Source organism: Leucoraja erinacea, chromosome 17 (assembly GCF_028641065.1).
Source record: "Leucoraja erinacea ecotype New England chromosome 17, Leri_hhj_1, whole genome shotgun sequence".
In the NCBI taxonomy this organism is placed as follows: Eukaryota; Metazoa; Chordata; class Chondrichthyes; order Rajiformes; family Rajidae; genus Leucoraja; species Leucoraja erinaceus.
Window position 1 is genome coordinate 11,408,577 of NC_073393.1, and position 18,926 is coordinate 11,427,502.

At 46.1% G+C, this 18,926-nt stretch overlaps 1 protein-coding gene across 3 annotated transcripts in view; it reads left to right on the forward strand.

Annotated features, from left to right (window-relative positions):
• Positions 1 to 18,926, forward strand: part of LOC129705113 (BTB/POZ domain-containing protein KCTD19-like) — a 62,106-nt gene that overhangs the window by 29,721 nt on the left and 13,459 nt on the right. For all 3 annotated transcript variants that reach the window (XM_055648522.1, XM_055648523.1, XM_055648524.1), the window contains exons 10-13: positions 821 to 904; positions 2,643 to 2,787; positions 11,101 to 11,488; positions 12,904 to 13,065. In XM_055648522.1, the coding sequence (XP_055504497.1) occupies positions 821 to 904; positions 2,643 to 2,787; positions 11,101 to 11,488; positions 12,904 to 13,065 (779 nt within the window). The remainder of the gene's footprint in view (positions 1 to 820; positions 905 to 2,642; positions 2,788 to 11,100; positions 11,489 to 12,903; positions 13,066 to 18,926) is intronic.

Here is an 18,926-nt window from a genome sequence, read left to right on the forward strand (position 1 = left end):
CTCTTCCCCCTTACCCAAAATCTAATAGAGTAAATGATTAGATTTATCTTTATATCAGGGTGAGTTACTGGATCTATATTATTTGATAAAATTATTAGTTTTATCCATCATAGTAAGGGAGAATATTTCTTGTCAATACCACTCATAATTTTATATACCTCAATTGTGTTTCTTCTTGACCTCTGAGCGAAGATCTAGCTTCTCCAGTCTCTCCTTGTAACTGAACTGCTCCATCCCGTGCAATATCCTGGTGATGTTGCATTCTGATGTTGCATGTTGCCTCTGCACCCTGTCCACTCCTCTCGCATCTTTCCTATACCTTGGTGAGCAGAAATGCACTCAGCCCTCCAACTGAGGTCTGACCAAGGTATTGTAAGTTGGAACAATCTCCCTACTGTAATCAGTGGTTTGACTAATATAAAGGCTAGTATTCCATATGCCTTCCGAATGATATTTTCTACCCATGTTGCCAACTTCGGGATCGTTGGAGTACTTTAAGGTCCTCTGTTTTCCAATACTTCTTAAAATCCTGCCATTTATGATGAATATCTTCAGCTCATTTGTGCAGCCAGACTGCATCATCTCATATTTGTTTGGAATGGAATCCATCTGCCATTTATCACCCTATTTCACCAAAACGTTGATATTTTCCTTCTGTCTAAGAACACACTATTAACAACTCCCATGATCTTCGTCTCATCTGTGAACTTACGGATATTGCCTTCACAATCCACCTTAATGGATTTATATATGCTACATCACAAAATATATCAGAGGCTTAAATTAATCAGAATGCTAAAGCTATTTACATCCATTGCAGAGAATGGCCTTTACTTTGTCAAGAAATAGAAGACTGTAAAATCCCTGCACTTTCTGAAGCCTTGCAAAATTGTGAACAATACAGGTACAAATTATGAAGAAATAATTCATTTTATTCAATTACAAAAGTCATTTTGTAAATATTATTGCAAAATAATATACCATTACTCTTCAAAAATCAGTATAAATTCAATATTAATTATCTATCAATAAGCATATTTCACAGTTTTTATGCAAACAATATATAGGCATTTATCCTGGTTCTTAACACATGGCACAATTGACAGAAGATTAATGTGACATGAAGTGTTCTGGGACAATAATAATGGAAGTTACTGCATAATAGACGTGAGAATTCGACTTGGAAGTCATAGTGTTATATAGAACAGAAATAGGTCCTTCATGACATTCAAGATGTTAATGTTCTTTAGTTAAGTTCCACTCAAACTAGGGCTTGAGGGCCTTCTGCTTTGTTCATACCATCCAGTTTTTTTTCCTGGTTAGTAAGTGGGGTATTCTCCATTGGAAAATACCCACAGGGCATTAAAATATCAAAGGGGTAGAAACTACCACTCGAATTTGCAGTCACTTTATTTTAGACATTGAACTATTTTATAAACTTATAAAAATTGAAAAATAAATCAAGAGGATCAACAAACTGCAGACGCTGGAAATCTGAAATAAAACCCAAAATGCTATAAAAAGTTGTGAATTAATGAATTCTCCACCTTTCAGTAACTGGGATTTTCTTATCATCACTGGTAATTTCTGTTGGAAGTCTGTTATGCTGGCTTAATTTTTCGTTCTCCATGTGTACAGCCTGACCCGCTGGATGTGTTCCACAGCAGTGATTTAAGCAACACTTTGCCTATATTTCTTTGCCAACTTGCCAACTTATTTGCCTATATTACCGCCCTCTAACTGCCATGAAAAGTGAATGGCCTTGAATGGTATTGTTAACTCATTTCTATGGTAACAATGGCCTCGCCCTATTGCAGATATTCCTTTGCCCCATGCCATTTTTTCTGTAATTTAAAACAACCTTTTTCATCCAGTTCTGACAAAGTCTTCAATCTGAAATGTAATTTCTGTTTATATTTCAGTGCACCTGAGAACTTCAATTTTCATATATTAATTTGTCCTCCCAATTACAAACAAGGATGTGTACTGACTTCATCCAAATGCCTTTTCAGGTTAAGATACCCTGTCTTCTTCAATCAAATACATTTATTACGTGTTAACATAGAAACATAGAAAATAGATGCAGGAGTAGGCCATTCGGCCCTTCGAGCCTGCACTGCCATTCAATATGATCATGGCTGATCATCCAACCTAGTATCCCATCCCTGCCTTCTCTCCATAACCCCTGATCCCTTTAGCCACAAGGGCCACATCTAACTCCCTCTTAAATATAGCCAATGAACTGTGGCCTCAACTACCTTCTGTGGCAGAGAATTCCACAGATTCATCACTCTCTGTGTGAAAAATGTTTTCCTCATCTCGGTCCTAAAAGACTTCCCTCTTATCCTTAAACTGTGACCCCTAGTTCTGGACTTCCCCAACATCGGGAATAATCTTCCTGCATCTAGCCTGTCCAACCCCTTTAGAATTTTGTAAGTTTCTATAAGATCCTCCCTCAATCTTCTGAATTCCAGCATTTCTCGCACAGTAGCTCTGTGCAAGAAATGCTGTAATAAATGCTTACTGGAGCCTGCTTTACTGAAAAAAGCTGCTAGAAGTCTGTCAGTTTATTTCCATAACAGTAATGATCATCTGAAATTAATGGAAGATTGTCTGTGTATTTGACCCCTGTTGAATTTAAGAATTTGGTATGCAGAGAATGAAGTAGAGACTGTCACAGCAGAAGCAGTTGATATTCCTGCAGAAACTGCAAAGTCCGTTTCATCCATGGAATTGCATGAAAGCATGGAGGAAAAAGAAAATGTGTTAAATCATGTTACACAACAGGTATCACTCACCCAGTTGTATCGTATCATTATATTTGCCATTACTAATGCCTTTCATAGGTGTATTAAATATAGTGGCTCAAATACCATTGTCTATTTTTCAGTTGCTGATCTCCCAAGACCTTGTCAACATATATCCAAAAGTTTCATTATAATTTATTTTGTTGGAAAATGTGCTAATTATTTATCTTCAATGTTTTTCCCTTAATGCAAGTGAAGTGAAATAACTTGGGGGGAATTGGAGGGTGGGGGGAAGTTGGGAGAAAGATGGTCACCCAAAACAAAACATCTCAAGTTTACTTTATTTGTTATACTGTATTTAGCAGGGGACATACTGAAGAATTTTTAAAAAGTATCTCTTGCTTACAAAATAGTAAATTGTAATAAACATAGTATTTATTGCAGCATTTTAAGGTACAGAATTCATTTAAAAATGAGGTGTGGTTTAGAGATAGAAAAAATCTCTCAGATTCATGGTGCCATCTACTGGCACTAATACGTTGCACTGCTCATTCAGAGATTTAAAAAAATAATTACCCATATTTTAGGGAATATTTATCATTCTGGCCGAACATCAAGCCTGATGTGCTAGAAATACAATTTCAAAATAATGTGCAGCAAATTGGAAGAAATTCTGAATTCTACCGACTTTTCTACTGATAAGAAGGTAATAATGTATATTTTTGACTGAAACATAAATGGCCGAACATTTGTTACCAGGAATATCATTGTTCTCACCCAACTGGACATGAAATATAAGCTTAGACCTGTACCTGCAGGGAAAAATAAATATTGTTAAATTGCTCCAAGGCGTTTTTCCACTGACTTCATTTTAATACAATAGTTCTTATATTTTATCATCTAAAAGATGAGAGATGTTGAGGCTCTGGTTAGGAAAAAGGAGGCATAGGACAGATTGAGGCAAGTGAATCCCTTGGCAAGTATAAAAAGTGTACATGTCCACATAAGAAGGCAATCAGGAGGGCAAAAAGAGTCATGAAATGGATCTGGCAGGTAGAGTCATAAAGTCATACAGCATGAAATAAACTCTTCTGCCCAACTTGTCCCTGCTGACTAAGATGCCCCAACTAAAGTAGTCCCATTTGCTTGTGTTTGGTCCATATCCCTCTAAATAATTCCTATCGATGCACCTGCTAATGCTGTTATTTTACCTGCCTCAACTACCTCCTTTCGCATCTTGTCCCATATATCCAAAATTCTCTGGGTGAAAATGTTGCCTCTCAGGTTCCTATCTCTCTTCTCAACTTAAACCCATAACCTCTAGTTCTTGATTTAACTTCGGAGTCACGTGAGCGATTCCGTGAAGAACCCGCTGAGTGCGCATGCGCGGCATTAACGCCAGCAGTGCAACAGCGGCGGCAGCTGGAGTTAGGCTCTCCCGCTGCAGTTTAAAAAACGGACCGTTAGGTAAGTACACTGAGGTGTGGAAAAGAGTCTAACAGAGAAGGAGAGTTGTGTGTGTGTTTTCTGCTTACAGAAATGAGTGCACTTAGGAAAAAACTCTCGAAGAGAACTGCCCCCTGCTCAACTCCACCAGAGGAGCATTCAATCTCAGGGGGGCAGCAACAGGCGGCAGGACCGCTCATAGAGCGCTCCGCCATCCCCGACACCGAGCCAAGCCCAGTCCCGCTAATGCCTGAACAGCGGACGGGGAAAAAATCCACCAGGAAAACCAACCGGCCGGTGATTTCCGATTCGTCGGACGGGGACATGTCTCCACCTAAACGGAGGAGAGACAGCCGCCTGAGCTGCATACAACAGCTCTTGGAGCAGATGCTCCAGCGGGATACGCAGAAAGAGCGTTCTCGTAGAGGAAGGTCAGGCACCTCCTCCACAGTGTCTTGTGCACTGCCCTCTGCTCCCTCATCACTGGAGGCTAGCATTGGTGACCAGGGCTGGGCTGGTCTGGAACAGGGGCTGGCGGACGAGATCGGGAGTATGCAAGGGGTGCAGGAGCAGGAAGAGCTGCTGGGTGTGGTGGACCGCTATGTAGCAACCCCACGTGCTGGAAGACCGCTGGAACCGAAAATGGCGGCCAGCATAAATCATCTTTCGAATAAGCCCTTGCAGGAGAAGGTGCTTTCTGAGGCGCTAGATCTTTACACAGCACCAGAGAACTGTGAGGCCCTCAGAGTGCTGACTGTGAACAGCCAAATCTGGGGGCAAGTGGGGTCACACATTCGTAACCATGAACTCAAGCTACAGCGGATCCTAAGGCTCCTGACGTCGGCCATCACAGCCTTTGCTCGTTCTGTGGAAAGCACGGAGATGGATACCTGCCAGCAGGATGTACTGGCATTAATGTGCAACACTCAGTTTCAAATCAATAACCTCCGGCGGGAAATCATAAGACCTGCCCTCAATCCCAAATTTGCTGGGTTGTGCAGAGCCCCAGCTGCAGAGACGGACGCTCTGTTATTTGGGAAGGACCTCACCAAGAAACAGGGACATGGAGGAAGCATCGAAAACTTTCGGCCTCATGAGGGCAGGCCCCGGGACGAGCAAACCAAGACCTACAATACCCAAGCGGCAGCACCCCACGGCATCCACCAGTCGACATCCTCAATATGGGACTGGTGAAAGCTCGGGGACCGCATTTTATCCCCAAAGATCTTTTATCCCCATGGAAAATGCGCCACCCCCCAACATCGCCAGCACATCAGACAAGCAAAGCCTTCAAGAACATGAGAAAACAGAAGAAACGCCAATAACCATGGAGGTAGGTGGGTCTGGTTCCAGCCAGCATATAGAGAATAAGGGTTCTTTACTAACAGGGGGGAGATTACACTTGTTTAAAGAAGCATGGGGTACTGTCACGAGTGACAAGTATATACTGAACAGCATTAGTGGATATAAAATACAGTTCATGTCAGAAAAGTCGCCGCCAGTTCAACATTGGCCCCAAAGGGTATTTTCTCCCTCCGTCAAAGAGAAACGTGAGGGACAAGCTGAACCGGTGAGTCTTATCACAAAGGGGGTCATCGAAAAGACCAAACATGAACCTTTGGAATTTGTATTGAATATGATCACTAAAACCAAAAAAGATGATGGATGTCGCATCATCATTGACTTAACATCACTAAATAAGTTTGTTAAGTATATAAATGTGAGGTTATCCATTTTGGTGGCAAAAAAAACAGGAAAGCAGACTATTATCTAAATGGTGGCCGATTGGGAAAGGGGGAGATGCAGCGAGACCTGGGTGTCATGGTACACCAGTCATTGAAGGTAGGCATGCAGGTGCAGCAGGCAGTAAAGAAAGCGAATGGTATGTTAGCTTTCATTGCAAAAGGATTTGAGTATAGGAGCAGAGAGGTTCTACTGCAGTTGTACAGGGTCTTGGTGAGACCACACCTGGAGTATTGCGTACAGTTTTGGTCTCCAAATCTGAGGAAGGACATTATTGCCATAGAGGGAGTGCAGAGACGGTTCACCAGACTGATTCCTGGGATGTCAGGACTGTCTTATGAAGAAAGACTGGATAGACTTGGTTTATACTCTCTAGAATTTAGAAGATTGAGAGGGGATCTTATAGAAACTTACAAATTCTTAAGGGGTTGGACAGGCTAGATGCAGGAAGATTGTTCCCGATGTTGGGGAAGTCCAGGACAAGGGGTCACAGCTTAAGGATAAAGGAGAAATCCTTTAAAACCGAGATGAGAAGAACTTTTTTCACACAGAGAGTGGTGAATCTCTGGAACTCTCTGCCACAGAGGGTAGTTGAGGCCAGTTCATTGGCTATATTTAAGAGGGAGTTAGATGTGGTCCTTGTGGCTAAGGGGATCAGGGGGTATGGTGAGAAGGCAGGTACGGGATACTGAGTTGGATGATCAGCCATGATCATATTGAATGGCGGTGCAGGCTCGAAGGGCCAAATGGCCTACTCCTGCACCTAATTTCTATGTTTCTATGTTTCTATACATTTCAAAATGGAGACATTTGTTACTGCCAAACAACTGATTTCCAAAGGATACTTCATGGCAAGCATTGATCTTAAAGATGCTTACTATCTAGTACCCATACACAAGGATCATCGCAGCTACCTAAAATTTATCTGTATGGGGCAGCTATGGCAGTACAAAGCATTGCCCAATGGGCTAACTTCAGCCCCAAGATTATTCACCAAAATATTGAAACCAGCCATGGCAATACTAAGAAAACAAAGACATATTGTCATGGCATATCTGGATGATATTCTGATAGTAGGAAAAACGATGAAATTGGCTGTGGCAGCAGTATCAGCTACAAAACAGCTCCTCGAAACTCTGGGGTTCGTCCTATATCCAGATAAATCTAAGTTAAGCCATCCACTATCATGGACTACCTGGGCTTCACAATTAACTCAGTCCATATGACTGTTACCTTGCTAAAGGCAAAAATGTTTGAATTGGCACAATCATGCAACAATTTAATGGTCAATGAGCGCCCAACTATTCGACAAGTAGCAAGAGTAATTGGGAAAATGGTAGCAGCATTTCCGGCTACACAATTCGGACCTTTGCACTATCAAAATTTACAAAGAGCAAAGGTACAGGCACTAAAACGACACACAGGTCACTATGATCGTATCATGAAATTACCCACTGAAGCAATATCAGAGCTACAGTGGTGGGCAGAAAACGTTTGGCATAGTTTCAGCCCTATCATCATCGCTAACCCTACTTTAGTTATTCAAACAGATGCCAGTGCTCAAGGCTGGGGAGTGACTAACTCCATATCCAGCACAGGTGGTAGATGGATTAACCTAGAGTCATCATTACTACTTACACTGGGCATTAACTATCTAGAGATGTTGGGCGCCTTTTATGGTTTAAAAGCATATGTATCTAATATGCAGCACTTGCATGTTCGGTTACAAATTGATAATACTACGGTGGTGGCTTATATTAACCATATGGGCGGTATAAAATCATTATCATGCGACAAATTGGTCAACATGATTTGGCAATGGTGTGTCGAAAGACATATTTGGCTATCAGCTACTTACCTACCAGTTAAGCTAAACACAGTGGCAGACACCAGGTCACGCAAATTCAATGACAACATCGAATGGATGTTGAACCCTAAAATATTTGCTAAAGTTATTAAGCAATATGGAACACCAGATATCGATTTATTTGCATCAAGGCTAAATCACCAGGTACCTATGTATGTCACTTGGGAACCAGACTCAGAGGCAGCAGCGGTAGATGCCTTCACGCTGGATTGGGGAAATTTCTTCTTCTATGCTTTCCCTCCCTTCTGCCTCATCAGTCGGGTACTTCGCAAAATATAGATGGACTCTGCTTCTGGTATTTTGATGGTGCCCGACTGGCCTACACAGCCATGGTTCCCAGTTCTGCATGACATGGTGGTTGAATCACCAATGGTTTTTCCCAGTGATCCAGGATTATTAACTCACCCAGTATCAGGCATAAGCCACGCATGCCATGAGAAAATTAAACTCCTGGGTTGCAGGTTTTGAACAGACCTTACCTGGAACTGGGATTGTCCGAACAAACCATCACCACCATGTCGGCATCCCTTCGAACATCCACCAAGAGGCAGTACTTAACCAGCATCAAAAAATGGGATAAGTACTGCCAGGAAACAGGGACAACGTACGAAACAGCCACAGCCACCAATGTACTGGAGTTCCTGGCCTATCTACACCACAATGAAGGGATCAGCTACAGTACCATCAACACAGCGCGGAGTGCTCTGTCTGCTTATCTCAAACCAGCGCCAGGACAACAGGCGATGGGATCCCATCCACTGGTGGTAAAACTGATGAAGGGCATTTACAATATCAAGCCCCCTAAGCCCAGGTATACCCATATTTGGGATATCAGTGTGGTCCTGACATACCTCAGGGAATGGCCACCAGCCAGATCCCTCGGCCTCGAGCAAGCTACACTAAAGACGCTCATGTTGATGGCACTTGTATCCGCTCAGAGGGTCCAGTCACTACACAAGTTGAGGCTGGACAACATGGTGACCACCCCAGATCAGATTACATTCATCATACAGGGTCTGGTGAAACAAAGCAGGCCAGGAACAGCTAATCCAGTAGTGGTATTCCGGGCCTACCCACCAGAGCCACGGTTGTGTGTCGTGACCCATCTACAACATTACATAGACACAACCCACAATATCAGAGGGAGTGAAAAAGCCTTATGGGTCAGCCACAAGAAACCTCATGGCCAGGTATCTAGCCAAACCATTTCAAGATGGCTCAAACAGGTACTGAAGGCTGCCGGAATAGATACTAATACATTTAAATCTCATTCCACTAGGGCAGCATCTACATCAACGGCTGAGAGAATGGACGTACCGGTTGACCATATTCTGAATACAGCAGGATGGTCGAGGGAATCGACATTCAGAATTTTTTATAACAAGCCGTTGACGAAACCTGATTTATTTGCAGAGAAAATATTACAAGCTGCAAATATTTGATTCAAGCCCGGGGGAGCAATTTATTTTGTTATTGTTAATAAATACCTTTTTTGTTTCTCGAAAAACAGATTCATTGGTTGATTACGATAACACTTCCTCCCTCAAGAACTTCGGCAGTGAGTGAAATAAAACTGTTACACGGTTTGAAATCACAGAGCTTTGAAGTCTTCACGTAGTCACTCACGTGACTCCGAAGTAAAATAGTAAGATTAAACGAGAACTTACCAGTTTGAAGTTTGATCTGTATTTTATGAGGAGTTATGATGAGGGATTACGTGCCCTCCGCTCCCACCCTCATTGTATGGATCAAACTAATAACTGATGTCTCCTTTTCTTTACTATGTTTACTTCAAATAACTGTGTCTATCTGTGATTCCACACCGCTGCTTGGAAGTATGCCGCGCATGCGCACTCAGCGGGTTCTTCACGTAATCCCTCATCGTAACTCCTCATAAAATACAGATCAAACTTCAAACTGGTAAGTTCTTGTTTAATCTTACTATTTTCCTACCCTGGTAAAGGACTGTATTCACCCTATCAATCCCCCTTATGATTTTATACATCTCTATAAGATCACCCCTTGGACTCCTGCGCTCCATGAAATAAAGCCCTAGTTTGCCTCGATTTGCTAGAGATTAGAGGGATGATGGGAAAACTAATTGAAACTTACCAAATAAGGAAAGGTCTGGATAAAGTGGATGTGATGAAGATGTTTCCACTAGTGGGAATGTCTAGGACCAGAGGGCACAATATCAGACTAAAAGGCCGTACCTTAGAAAGGAGATGAGCAGGAATTTCTACAGCCAGAGGGCGGTAAATCTGTGGAGTTAATTATCCCAGATGATGGTGGAGGTCAAGTTTTGGGGGATTTTAGAAACAGAGATGACAGGTTCTTGATTAGTCAGGATATGAAAGGGCAGCAGGGTTGAGAGGGAAAGATAGATAAGCACGATTGAACCGCAGAGTAGACTCGATGGGCCGAATTGCCTAATTCTGTTCCTATGACTCATTAGTTGTTTCAGTTTGGTATATCAAACCAGGCAGAACTTGCACAGTAAATGGCAAAGGCCTGGAGCATGTTGTTGAACAGAGATCTGGAGTACCGTTGCATGGTTACCTGAAAGTGGCATTTTGTATGTTTACCTTCATTGGGAAGCTGGGATATCGTGATACAGCTATATAAGTTGTTTGTGAGACCACACTTAAGAGTACTGTGCGTAGTCCTGGTTGTCCAGCTATAGGGAGGATGCCATTAAGTTGTAAAGGATGCAGAAAAGATTTACCAGGATGTTATCCAGACATACAGGCTTAAATTATAGGGTGCTTAAATAGGCTGGGAACAAAGCATTTTCCTTTGGAACATAGGAGCTGAGGTGTGACCATATTGAAGTATACAAAATCATGAGGATAAAGTAGATGATCACAGCCTTTTTCTCAGGCTAGAGGAGTCTAAATCTAGGGACATATTCTTATGGAGAGGGGAGAGAGTTAGGAGGAATCAAAGGGTCATCCTTTTCACCCAGAGGATAGTCTGTATCTGGAATGAGTTGCCAGAGGAATCGATCGAAGTGGGTACAATGACAACTTTCAAAGGAATTTTGGAAAATGAAACTAGCTCAGAATGCCAACCTTGTCAGCATGGACAAATTGGACTGAAGGGCTTGTTTCCATGGTGTATCACTCTATTACTCAATGATTATATTCATAATTTATACTGGCAATCATTGACACTTTTTCCATTGCTAAAGCATGTGCAATAGTGGGGATTCAATGCATATCCCTAATAGATCTCAAGAAGGTTGGTCTGATATATTTTTTGTCGTCATTAAATAACATAGTTTTCTCTCCATGCCAGGAACATCCTAGTGATGCCAATACTGAAATAGATCAATGCAGACTGATCAATTTAAACTGGAGCAATAAGACAACTCAGTCACGAAATGTGTCCATGAATCCAGCTTCTAAAAGTTACAATCCAACTCTTTCACCTCGTAAAGCAAGAAAAACTAAATTCAATACAGTTCTTGTTGGAGATAAACAAATTACTGAGGAATCTTCTGCTTCAGGTAATGAAGTATGTTTGGAAGAATCAGTAAGTCCACCTCGAAAACGGACAGCTAAGCCACATCATAATGGACAGACAGAAACAATGACGTCAGTGGCCAAATTCATTTCACTCGTTAATGGAAGGAAGAATAATAACACAGAGAAAGCTGGACTTTTGTCCAGTACTGTTCCTAAAGGTAAAACACTACAGCCACATTTAATAGTGTAATAAGCTAAGAGACAGATCATTCGATGAACAATGGCAGATATTCAAACAGCTGATCCATTGCACTGAGTAGGAATTTATCTCCATTAGAAAGAGGCACTAATTGTGGTTAATAAAGATTAAGGATAATGATAAATTGGAAAGTCAAATATACAAAGTGGCACGGGCTGCTGATAGGCAGCAGATTGCAAATCTTTAAGGATGCAGCTGTGAATGATTAAAATGATCACGAGGGAGAAAACTGATTTTGATGGAAAATTTGCATGTAATATCCAAACAAGCTTCAAGAGTTTCTAGGTATGAATGTATATAGGAAGAAAACAACAATGGTAGGTATGGAGCCTCTAGAGAATGAGGCTGGTGAATTAATAACAGGAAACAAAGAAATGGCAGCCATGTTAAATTTTTTGCAATACAGAATTTCCCAACATAACAGACGGGTTAACTAAAAATAATAGGGAGAAATTGATTTAAAAAATCCCAGTCACCTGGGATAAAGCCGGACAAATCGCCAGGATCCAATGACTTGCACTAAAGGGGTTTTAAAGGAAGTGGTTGCAGCGATAGTGGGCTCATTGGTTGAAAATTTTCGAAATTGGCTAAATTCTAGAGTACTTACCATCCGGAGGGGACTGCGTGGACTTACCATCCGGAACAGGATCCCTCGCCGGGGATCCCTGGAGAAGAGCTCCAGCCGCTGGCCTGCGGCCTACATCGCCTTGAAGCCGCAGTCTCCGGTAGGGATGCACCGATTCGGGACTTACCTTCCAGAAGAGAGGGCCCGTACATCTGGCTTCATGCAGCAGCGACTGCGGGGGTTCATGGCCCCGACCCCGGGGGAACAATGGAGGACTGACTGTACTTTGTGCCTTCCACAACAGTGAAGAATGCTGTGGTGAATGTTTGTGTTAAATTTTATTGTGTATTGTGTTTTCTTTCTGATTGTACCGCTGCTGGCAAGTTCATTTCACTGTACTTTATTGTGTATGAGTTGAATAAATCTGATTGATTGATTGATCAAAAAGCTGAAGAACATCCTATGTGACTTGTTCAAAAATGGAGAGAGAAGGTGGAGAACATTTACTTTAATATCTACTGATGTCAAGATGCTAAGAGGCAATATTCATTTAGAAAGCTGAATAAAATCAAACTTCAAAATGGTTGTATGAAAAGTAAATCATGTTTGGCAAATTTGCACAAATTCTGTGAGAATGTGACAGGGAGAGTTGATGTAGGCAAATTTTGAGTGTTTCAGTGTTACATCACATTGTTGCTTACCATCACAACAGAAGTTTATGCTCTCAGATCAATTCATAATGATTAATATTGGTAAATGTGTTCTTCCCTATGCACGATCTTCAATTTGATGTTTCTGTTTTTTTTTAGGAAACCAATTTGATAAATCAATGGATTTTAATAATTTTGACAGTTGGCCACACAATACTGGATTCATTATAAAAGTCCACCATCCTCTCCTCCTGGGAAATGATGGCTACTCAGAGTTTTACACAGATAGTGTGTTGTATATGAAATATTCTACAGACGTAGGTACGATAATACTCTCTTACTAATTACTCATGTAAAGTTGCTGTTTTTGGTTTGGTGGATCAAACTTCAGGATCCTTTACTTGCTCTCTACTTTGAATTAGCATGACAAAGCTAATTGCCAGTTCTAAAAAAACATGTCTTACTGTATCATACTACTTGTTATGATTAAAAGTAGACATGGGACTATTTAAGAGGTGTTCAAAATTAAAGGGTTTTGATAGAAAATAATCCCTCCTACTTGTAAGAGACCCATCATTTATTTATTTGCCTCTGTACCCCACAATTTGAGATTTGTAATAGAAAAAATCACATGTGGTTAAAGTGCACATTGTCAGATTTTAATAGAGGGTATTTTTAACATTTTGGTTTCACCCTGTAGAAATTATAGCAGAGTTTATACATGGTGCCCCCTTTTCAGGGAACCACAGCAATGTTATGTAAATGAAAGTAGTTATGTTTAGTATTTTGTTGCATATCCTTTGCATGCAATGACTGCTTGAAATCTGCGATTCTGTCAGTTTGTCCTCTCCTCATTCTCATCCACTTCACCTCCCAGTACTTTTCCACCGATCCCTCCTTCTCCTCACCTGCATGCCTGCCACTCCCCTCTCATCAGCCCAACTCTCCTCACCTGTTGCACTCAGTTGCCTCTGATCACCAATTAACCCGGTATATAGACTCTCCTCACCGTGCACACAGTGCCAGACTGTTCTCAGCGTTCATGCAAGACTCTCCAGCGATTTCCCGACTGACTACACGGATTCAAACCTGCTTGCCCCTGACCATTCCATCCTGTTGTCTTCCCAGATATCACCTCAGCCTTCTGTCCCTGACCACGGCCTTCGTCCCGTACCTCCTGGTTTCTGTCTGCCTCTCTCCTGGGCTGTTTGGTGTATCCCTGCAACGGCTCCTCGACTTCCTGCCTGGCTTCGACTCTCCTTTCGTCTGTCCCTCGCTGGTTTGTTTGCATCGTGTGTTGGATCTCCTGGGTACCGGACCTTCCGCTACCCCGACTACGTCTCCTGCCTGCCCCTCTTCGGAACCCTCGCTCAATCCTGAGCCTCTGTGTGAGTGCGGTGTACCCTTTCCTGTGTTACTACTCTGTGTTTCAGTATCGTAATAAAGTTCATGACCAATTATACCTGTCTGATTCTGTGCTGCTATTGGGTCCAAGCTACACCTGTTACAGTACAATCTGGCCGACAATGGACTCGGCGCACACGTCTCCGCCAAACCGCTTCGAGCGGATTGAGCACACGCTCCTGCAGCACGAAGCTATGCTCACTGCCTCCAACTACGAGGTTTGACATGCTGTGTCAAACCAAGAGCAAGGATTGGTTGCACTAGCCACCCAGGTCCAATAGCTGACGACCACCCTTGCCCAGGCTATACCCCATGCTTCGCCTCCGGCTCCAACAGCACCAGCTCCCGGTCCGCCAGGACCATCACCTGAGCCCCCGGTGGGAACCCGGGAGCGCTACGCTGGAGACCCGGAGGGCTGCAACCCATTCATCACGAACTGTTCCATTCTCTTCGCCCTACAGCCCTACACCTTCGCCCAGGAAGCAGCGAGAGTGGCGTTTACCATTAATCACCTGACTGGCAGAGCTCGGCTGTGGGGAACGGCTGAATGGGAGCGACGCACGACAGCTTGCTCCCCTTTCCAGGCCTTCGCCGCGGAGCTTCGCAAGGTGTTTGGTGAGGATTCGATGGGTCCGGATGCTGCGGGAGGTCTGCTGGGGTTGAGCCAGGGGAACCAGAGCGTCGCTGACTTCGCCATCGACTTCCGCACCAGGACCCGTCAGAGTGATTGGAACGCCCCGGCCCAGTGTGAAGCTTTCTTGCTGGGCTTGAATGACTTTATCAAGGATGAGTTGGTGTCCTACGACCTTCCTTCTTCTCTGGATGGGCTTATCGAGCTAACGACCCGTCTGGACCGACACATCCTGGCGATACATCGGGAGAGGCGCCAGGGACAGGCGGTCCGCCAGCTATCCACCCAAGCTCGTTTTCCTCCGGAGACTGGACTACCCTCGTTGGGGCAACCGTCGAGGCAACCCGAACCCATGCAGGTGGGTCGCACCAGTCTCACCCCCGAGGAACGGGAACGTCGGCGTCGGGGGAACCTTGGTCTCTACTGTGGTCTGGCGGGTCATTACATCTCCAAGTGTCCATTAAAAGGGCCAGACTCGCCAGTAGCGAAGGAATTACTGGTGAGTCGAACTTCTGAACTTTCCGACGCCCTCTTTGCAAGCCCGTCTGCTGTTGTCTGATGGTTCTCACACCTCGCCACCTTCATAGACTTGGGTTGTGACATTAATCTTATGGACATGGAACTAGCCCGTCAGCTAGGCATCAGTTGTGTTCCCCTGCCTAAACCTGTTCCCACCAACGCCCTCGACGGCCGTCTCCTGGGGACTGTTTCTCACCAGACGGTCCCAGTGCGCATGCTCCTGTCTGGTAATCACCATGAGACCATCCAGTTCCACATCCTGCAGTCTGTCTGTCTTCCCCTCATCCTGGGTTACCCCTGGCTTCGGCGACACAACCCCAACATTGACTGGAGGACGGGGGTCATCTTGGGTTGGAGCCCTTCCTGCCACCAAGTGTGCCTGAAGCAAGCCTCAGCTCCTCAACCGGCCACCTGCTCCAGTACTGCTCCAGATCTGACGGGGGTCCCAGCCGAGTACCATGACTTTGGGGAGGTTTTTAAGCAAGTCTAGGGCCACCTCCCTTCCTCCTCATCGGCCCTATGACTGCTTCATAGACCTCCTGCCTGGTTCCGCTCCTCCTAGGGGTCGCCTTTACTCCCTGTCCGCCCCTGAGAGAGGCGCCATGGAGAAATACATAAACGACTCCTTGGCTGCTGGTCTCATCCGTCCCTCCTCGTCTCCTGCTGGGGCTGGGTTCTTCTTCGTGGAGAAGAAGGACAAATCTCTGCGTCCCTGCATAGATTACCGGGGGCTCAACGGCATCACGGTGAAGAATCGCTACCCTCTCCCACTCATCTCCTCTGCTTTCGAGCTCTTGGAGGGGGCCATCATCTTTTCGAAGTTGGATCTACGCAACGCCTACCACTTGGTCCGCATCAAAGAGGGAGATGAGTGGAAGACTGCCTTCAACACTCCCACGGGATATTATGAATACATGGTGATGCCCTTTGGCCTCACCAACGCCCCGGCCGTCTTCCAGGCTTTGGTCAATGACGTTCTCAGAGACATGTTGAACAAGTACGTGTTCGTGTATATTGGTGACATCCTCATCTTTTCACGGACCAAGGAGGAAAACGTACACCACGTCCAGGCAGTTCTACATCGGCTTCTGGAGAACCCGCTCTTCGTTAAAGCTGAGAAGTGCGAGTTTCACTCCCCGTCAGTCTCCTTCCTAGGATACATCGTTGGCCAAGGGAACATCAAGATGGACCCCGCTAAGGTCTCTGCTGTCACCACCTGGCCTGTTCCTGACTCCTGCAAGCAGCTCCAAAGGTTCCTGGGGTTCGCCAATTTTTACCGACGGTTCATCCGTGGCTACAGTACTGTGGCTGCACCCCTCACGGCACTCACCTCCTCCAAGGTTCCGTTCCGGTGGTCTGCCGCGGCTAACGAAGCTTTTCAGACACTCAAGACACGGTTTACATCGGCCCCCATCCTCCAAGTTCCGGACTCAGAGAGACAGTTCGTGGTGGAGGTGGACGCCTCCGACGTGGGGGTGGGAGCTGTTCTGTCCCAGCGGGCTGCCAGAGACCAGAAGCTCCATCCATGCGCCTTCTCCCGACGCCTGACCCCTGCTGAGAGGAATTATGAAATCGGCAACTGAGAACTGTTGGCGGTTAAGTTGGCGTTGGAGGAATGGCGTCACTGTTTGGAGGGAACCGAGCAGCCTTTCTTGGTTTGGACTGACCACAAGAACCTTGAATACCTCCAGTCAGCCAAGAGGCTCAACTCTCGTCAGGCCCGCTGGTCTCTCTTCCTCACCCGCTTCAACTTCTCCCTCTCCTACCGACCTGGGTCCCGCAACGTGAAGCCCGATGCCCTCTCTCGGCAGTTCTTGGCGAAGGAGGAGCCTGCCTCTGGCCCCAAGACCATCCTCCCGTCCTCGCACAGGGTTGCCTCCCTCACCTGGGAAGTGGAGGAGAAGGTCAAGGCGGCCTTGGAGAACCAGCCGGGACCCAGCGCATGCCCTCCTGATCGCCTGTTTGTGGTTTCTGCCCTGCGGTCCGACGTCCTTCAGTGGGCCCACAGCTCTCGACTCGCCTGTCATCCCGGCATTCAGCGGACCAAGGAGATGGTGCTACGGAGGTTCTGGTGGGCATCGCTGGAGGAGGACACTCGGGAGTTTGTCAACGCCTGTCCCGTTTGCAACCAGCACAAGGTCTCACACCAAGCTCCTGCGGGTCATCTGCTTCCACTGCCTGTACCCCATCGACCATGGTCCCACATCTCCCTGGACTTCGTTACCAGCCTGCCCCCATCCAGTGGTCACACCACCATCTGACCGTGGTCGATAGATTTAGCAAGATGGCTCACTTCGTGCCTCTGCCCAAGCTTCCGTCAGCCAAGGAAACTGCCGAGCTCATGTTACTCCACATCTTCAGGCTCCATGGTCTCCCCGTCGATGTGGTCTCCGACCGGGGACCCCAGTTTGCCTCTGTGTTCTGGAGGGAGTTCTGCACGCTTGTGGGGGCCACCGTGAGTCTGAGTCCGGATTTCATCCCCAGTCCAACGGCCAAACTGAGAGGAAAAATCAGGAGATGGAAACGGCGCTGCGGTGTATGGTGTCCAAGCATCCCTCCTGGTCCCAGCAGTTGTTGTGGGTGGAGTACGCCCACAACACCCTGACAAGCTCGGCCACTGGGCTCTCTCCTTTCCACTGTGCCTACGGGTTCCAGCCTTCGCTGTTCCTGCGCTGGAGAAAGAGGTTTCCTGCCCGTTCATCCAGGCCTTCATTCGTCGCTGCCGCAGGACGCGGACCCTAGCCAGGGCGGCTCTTCTCTGCTCCGTGGACCGTTACGCCACGGCTGCCAACCGTCACCGCACCCAGGCCCCCACCTACCTCGTGGGCCAGAAGGTGTGGCTGTCGACCCGGGACCTTCCCTTGAGGGTGGAGTCCAAGAAGTTGGCACCCAAGTTCATCGGTCCCTTTGAGATCCAGAAGGTCATCAACCCAGCGGCTGTGAGGCTCAAGTTGCCTCGTTCCATACAGGTCCATCCTACGTTCCATGTGTCCAGAGTAAAGCCAGTCCGGGAGAGCTCCCTGGTCCCCGCAGTCCCTCATCCTCCACCTCCTCGTCTCATCGACGGAGGCCCCCCCATTTACGGTGCACCACCTCCTGCGCTCCCGCCGTCACGGGAGGGGTCTCCAATACCTGGTTGATTGGGAGGGTTACGGTCCAGAGGAGAGGTCCTGGGTTCCTGCTCGACACATCCTGGACGCCTCCCTCATCAGGGAGTTTCACTGGCGTCATCCCGACCAGCCGTCCAAGTCTGCCACTCCTAGAGGGGTCGCCGCTCCTGAGACTCTGTCCCCTCTTCCGTCTGAGGCGCCCAGTGACGACGAGACGGAGCTTTCCTCTGATGCCATGGAGGAGGATGCGGACATGGATGTCTCGGACGAATATTAGTCCTCCTCCGGTCCCCCTCCTCCCACCCAACACTGCGTGGGATTGGGTTTATTTTCTTTATTGTTTTTTTTTGTTTTGGGACGTCAGGAGCCGTCCCGTGAGGGGTGGGGGGGTGGGGGGGGGGTTCTGTCCCAGTCAGCCCTCTCCTCATTCTCATCCACTTCACCTCCCAGTACTTTTCCACTGGTCCCTTCCCTCCTTCTCCTCACCTGCATGCCTGCCACTCCCCTCTCATTAGCCC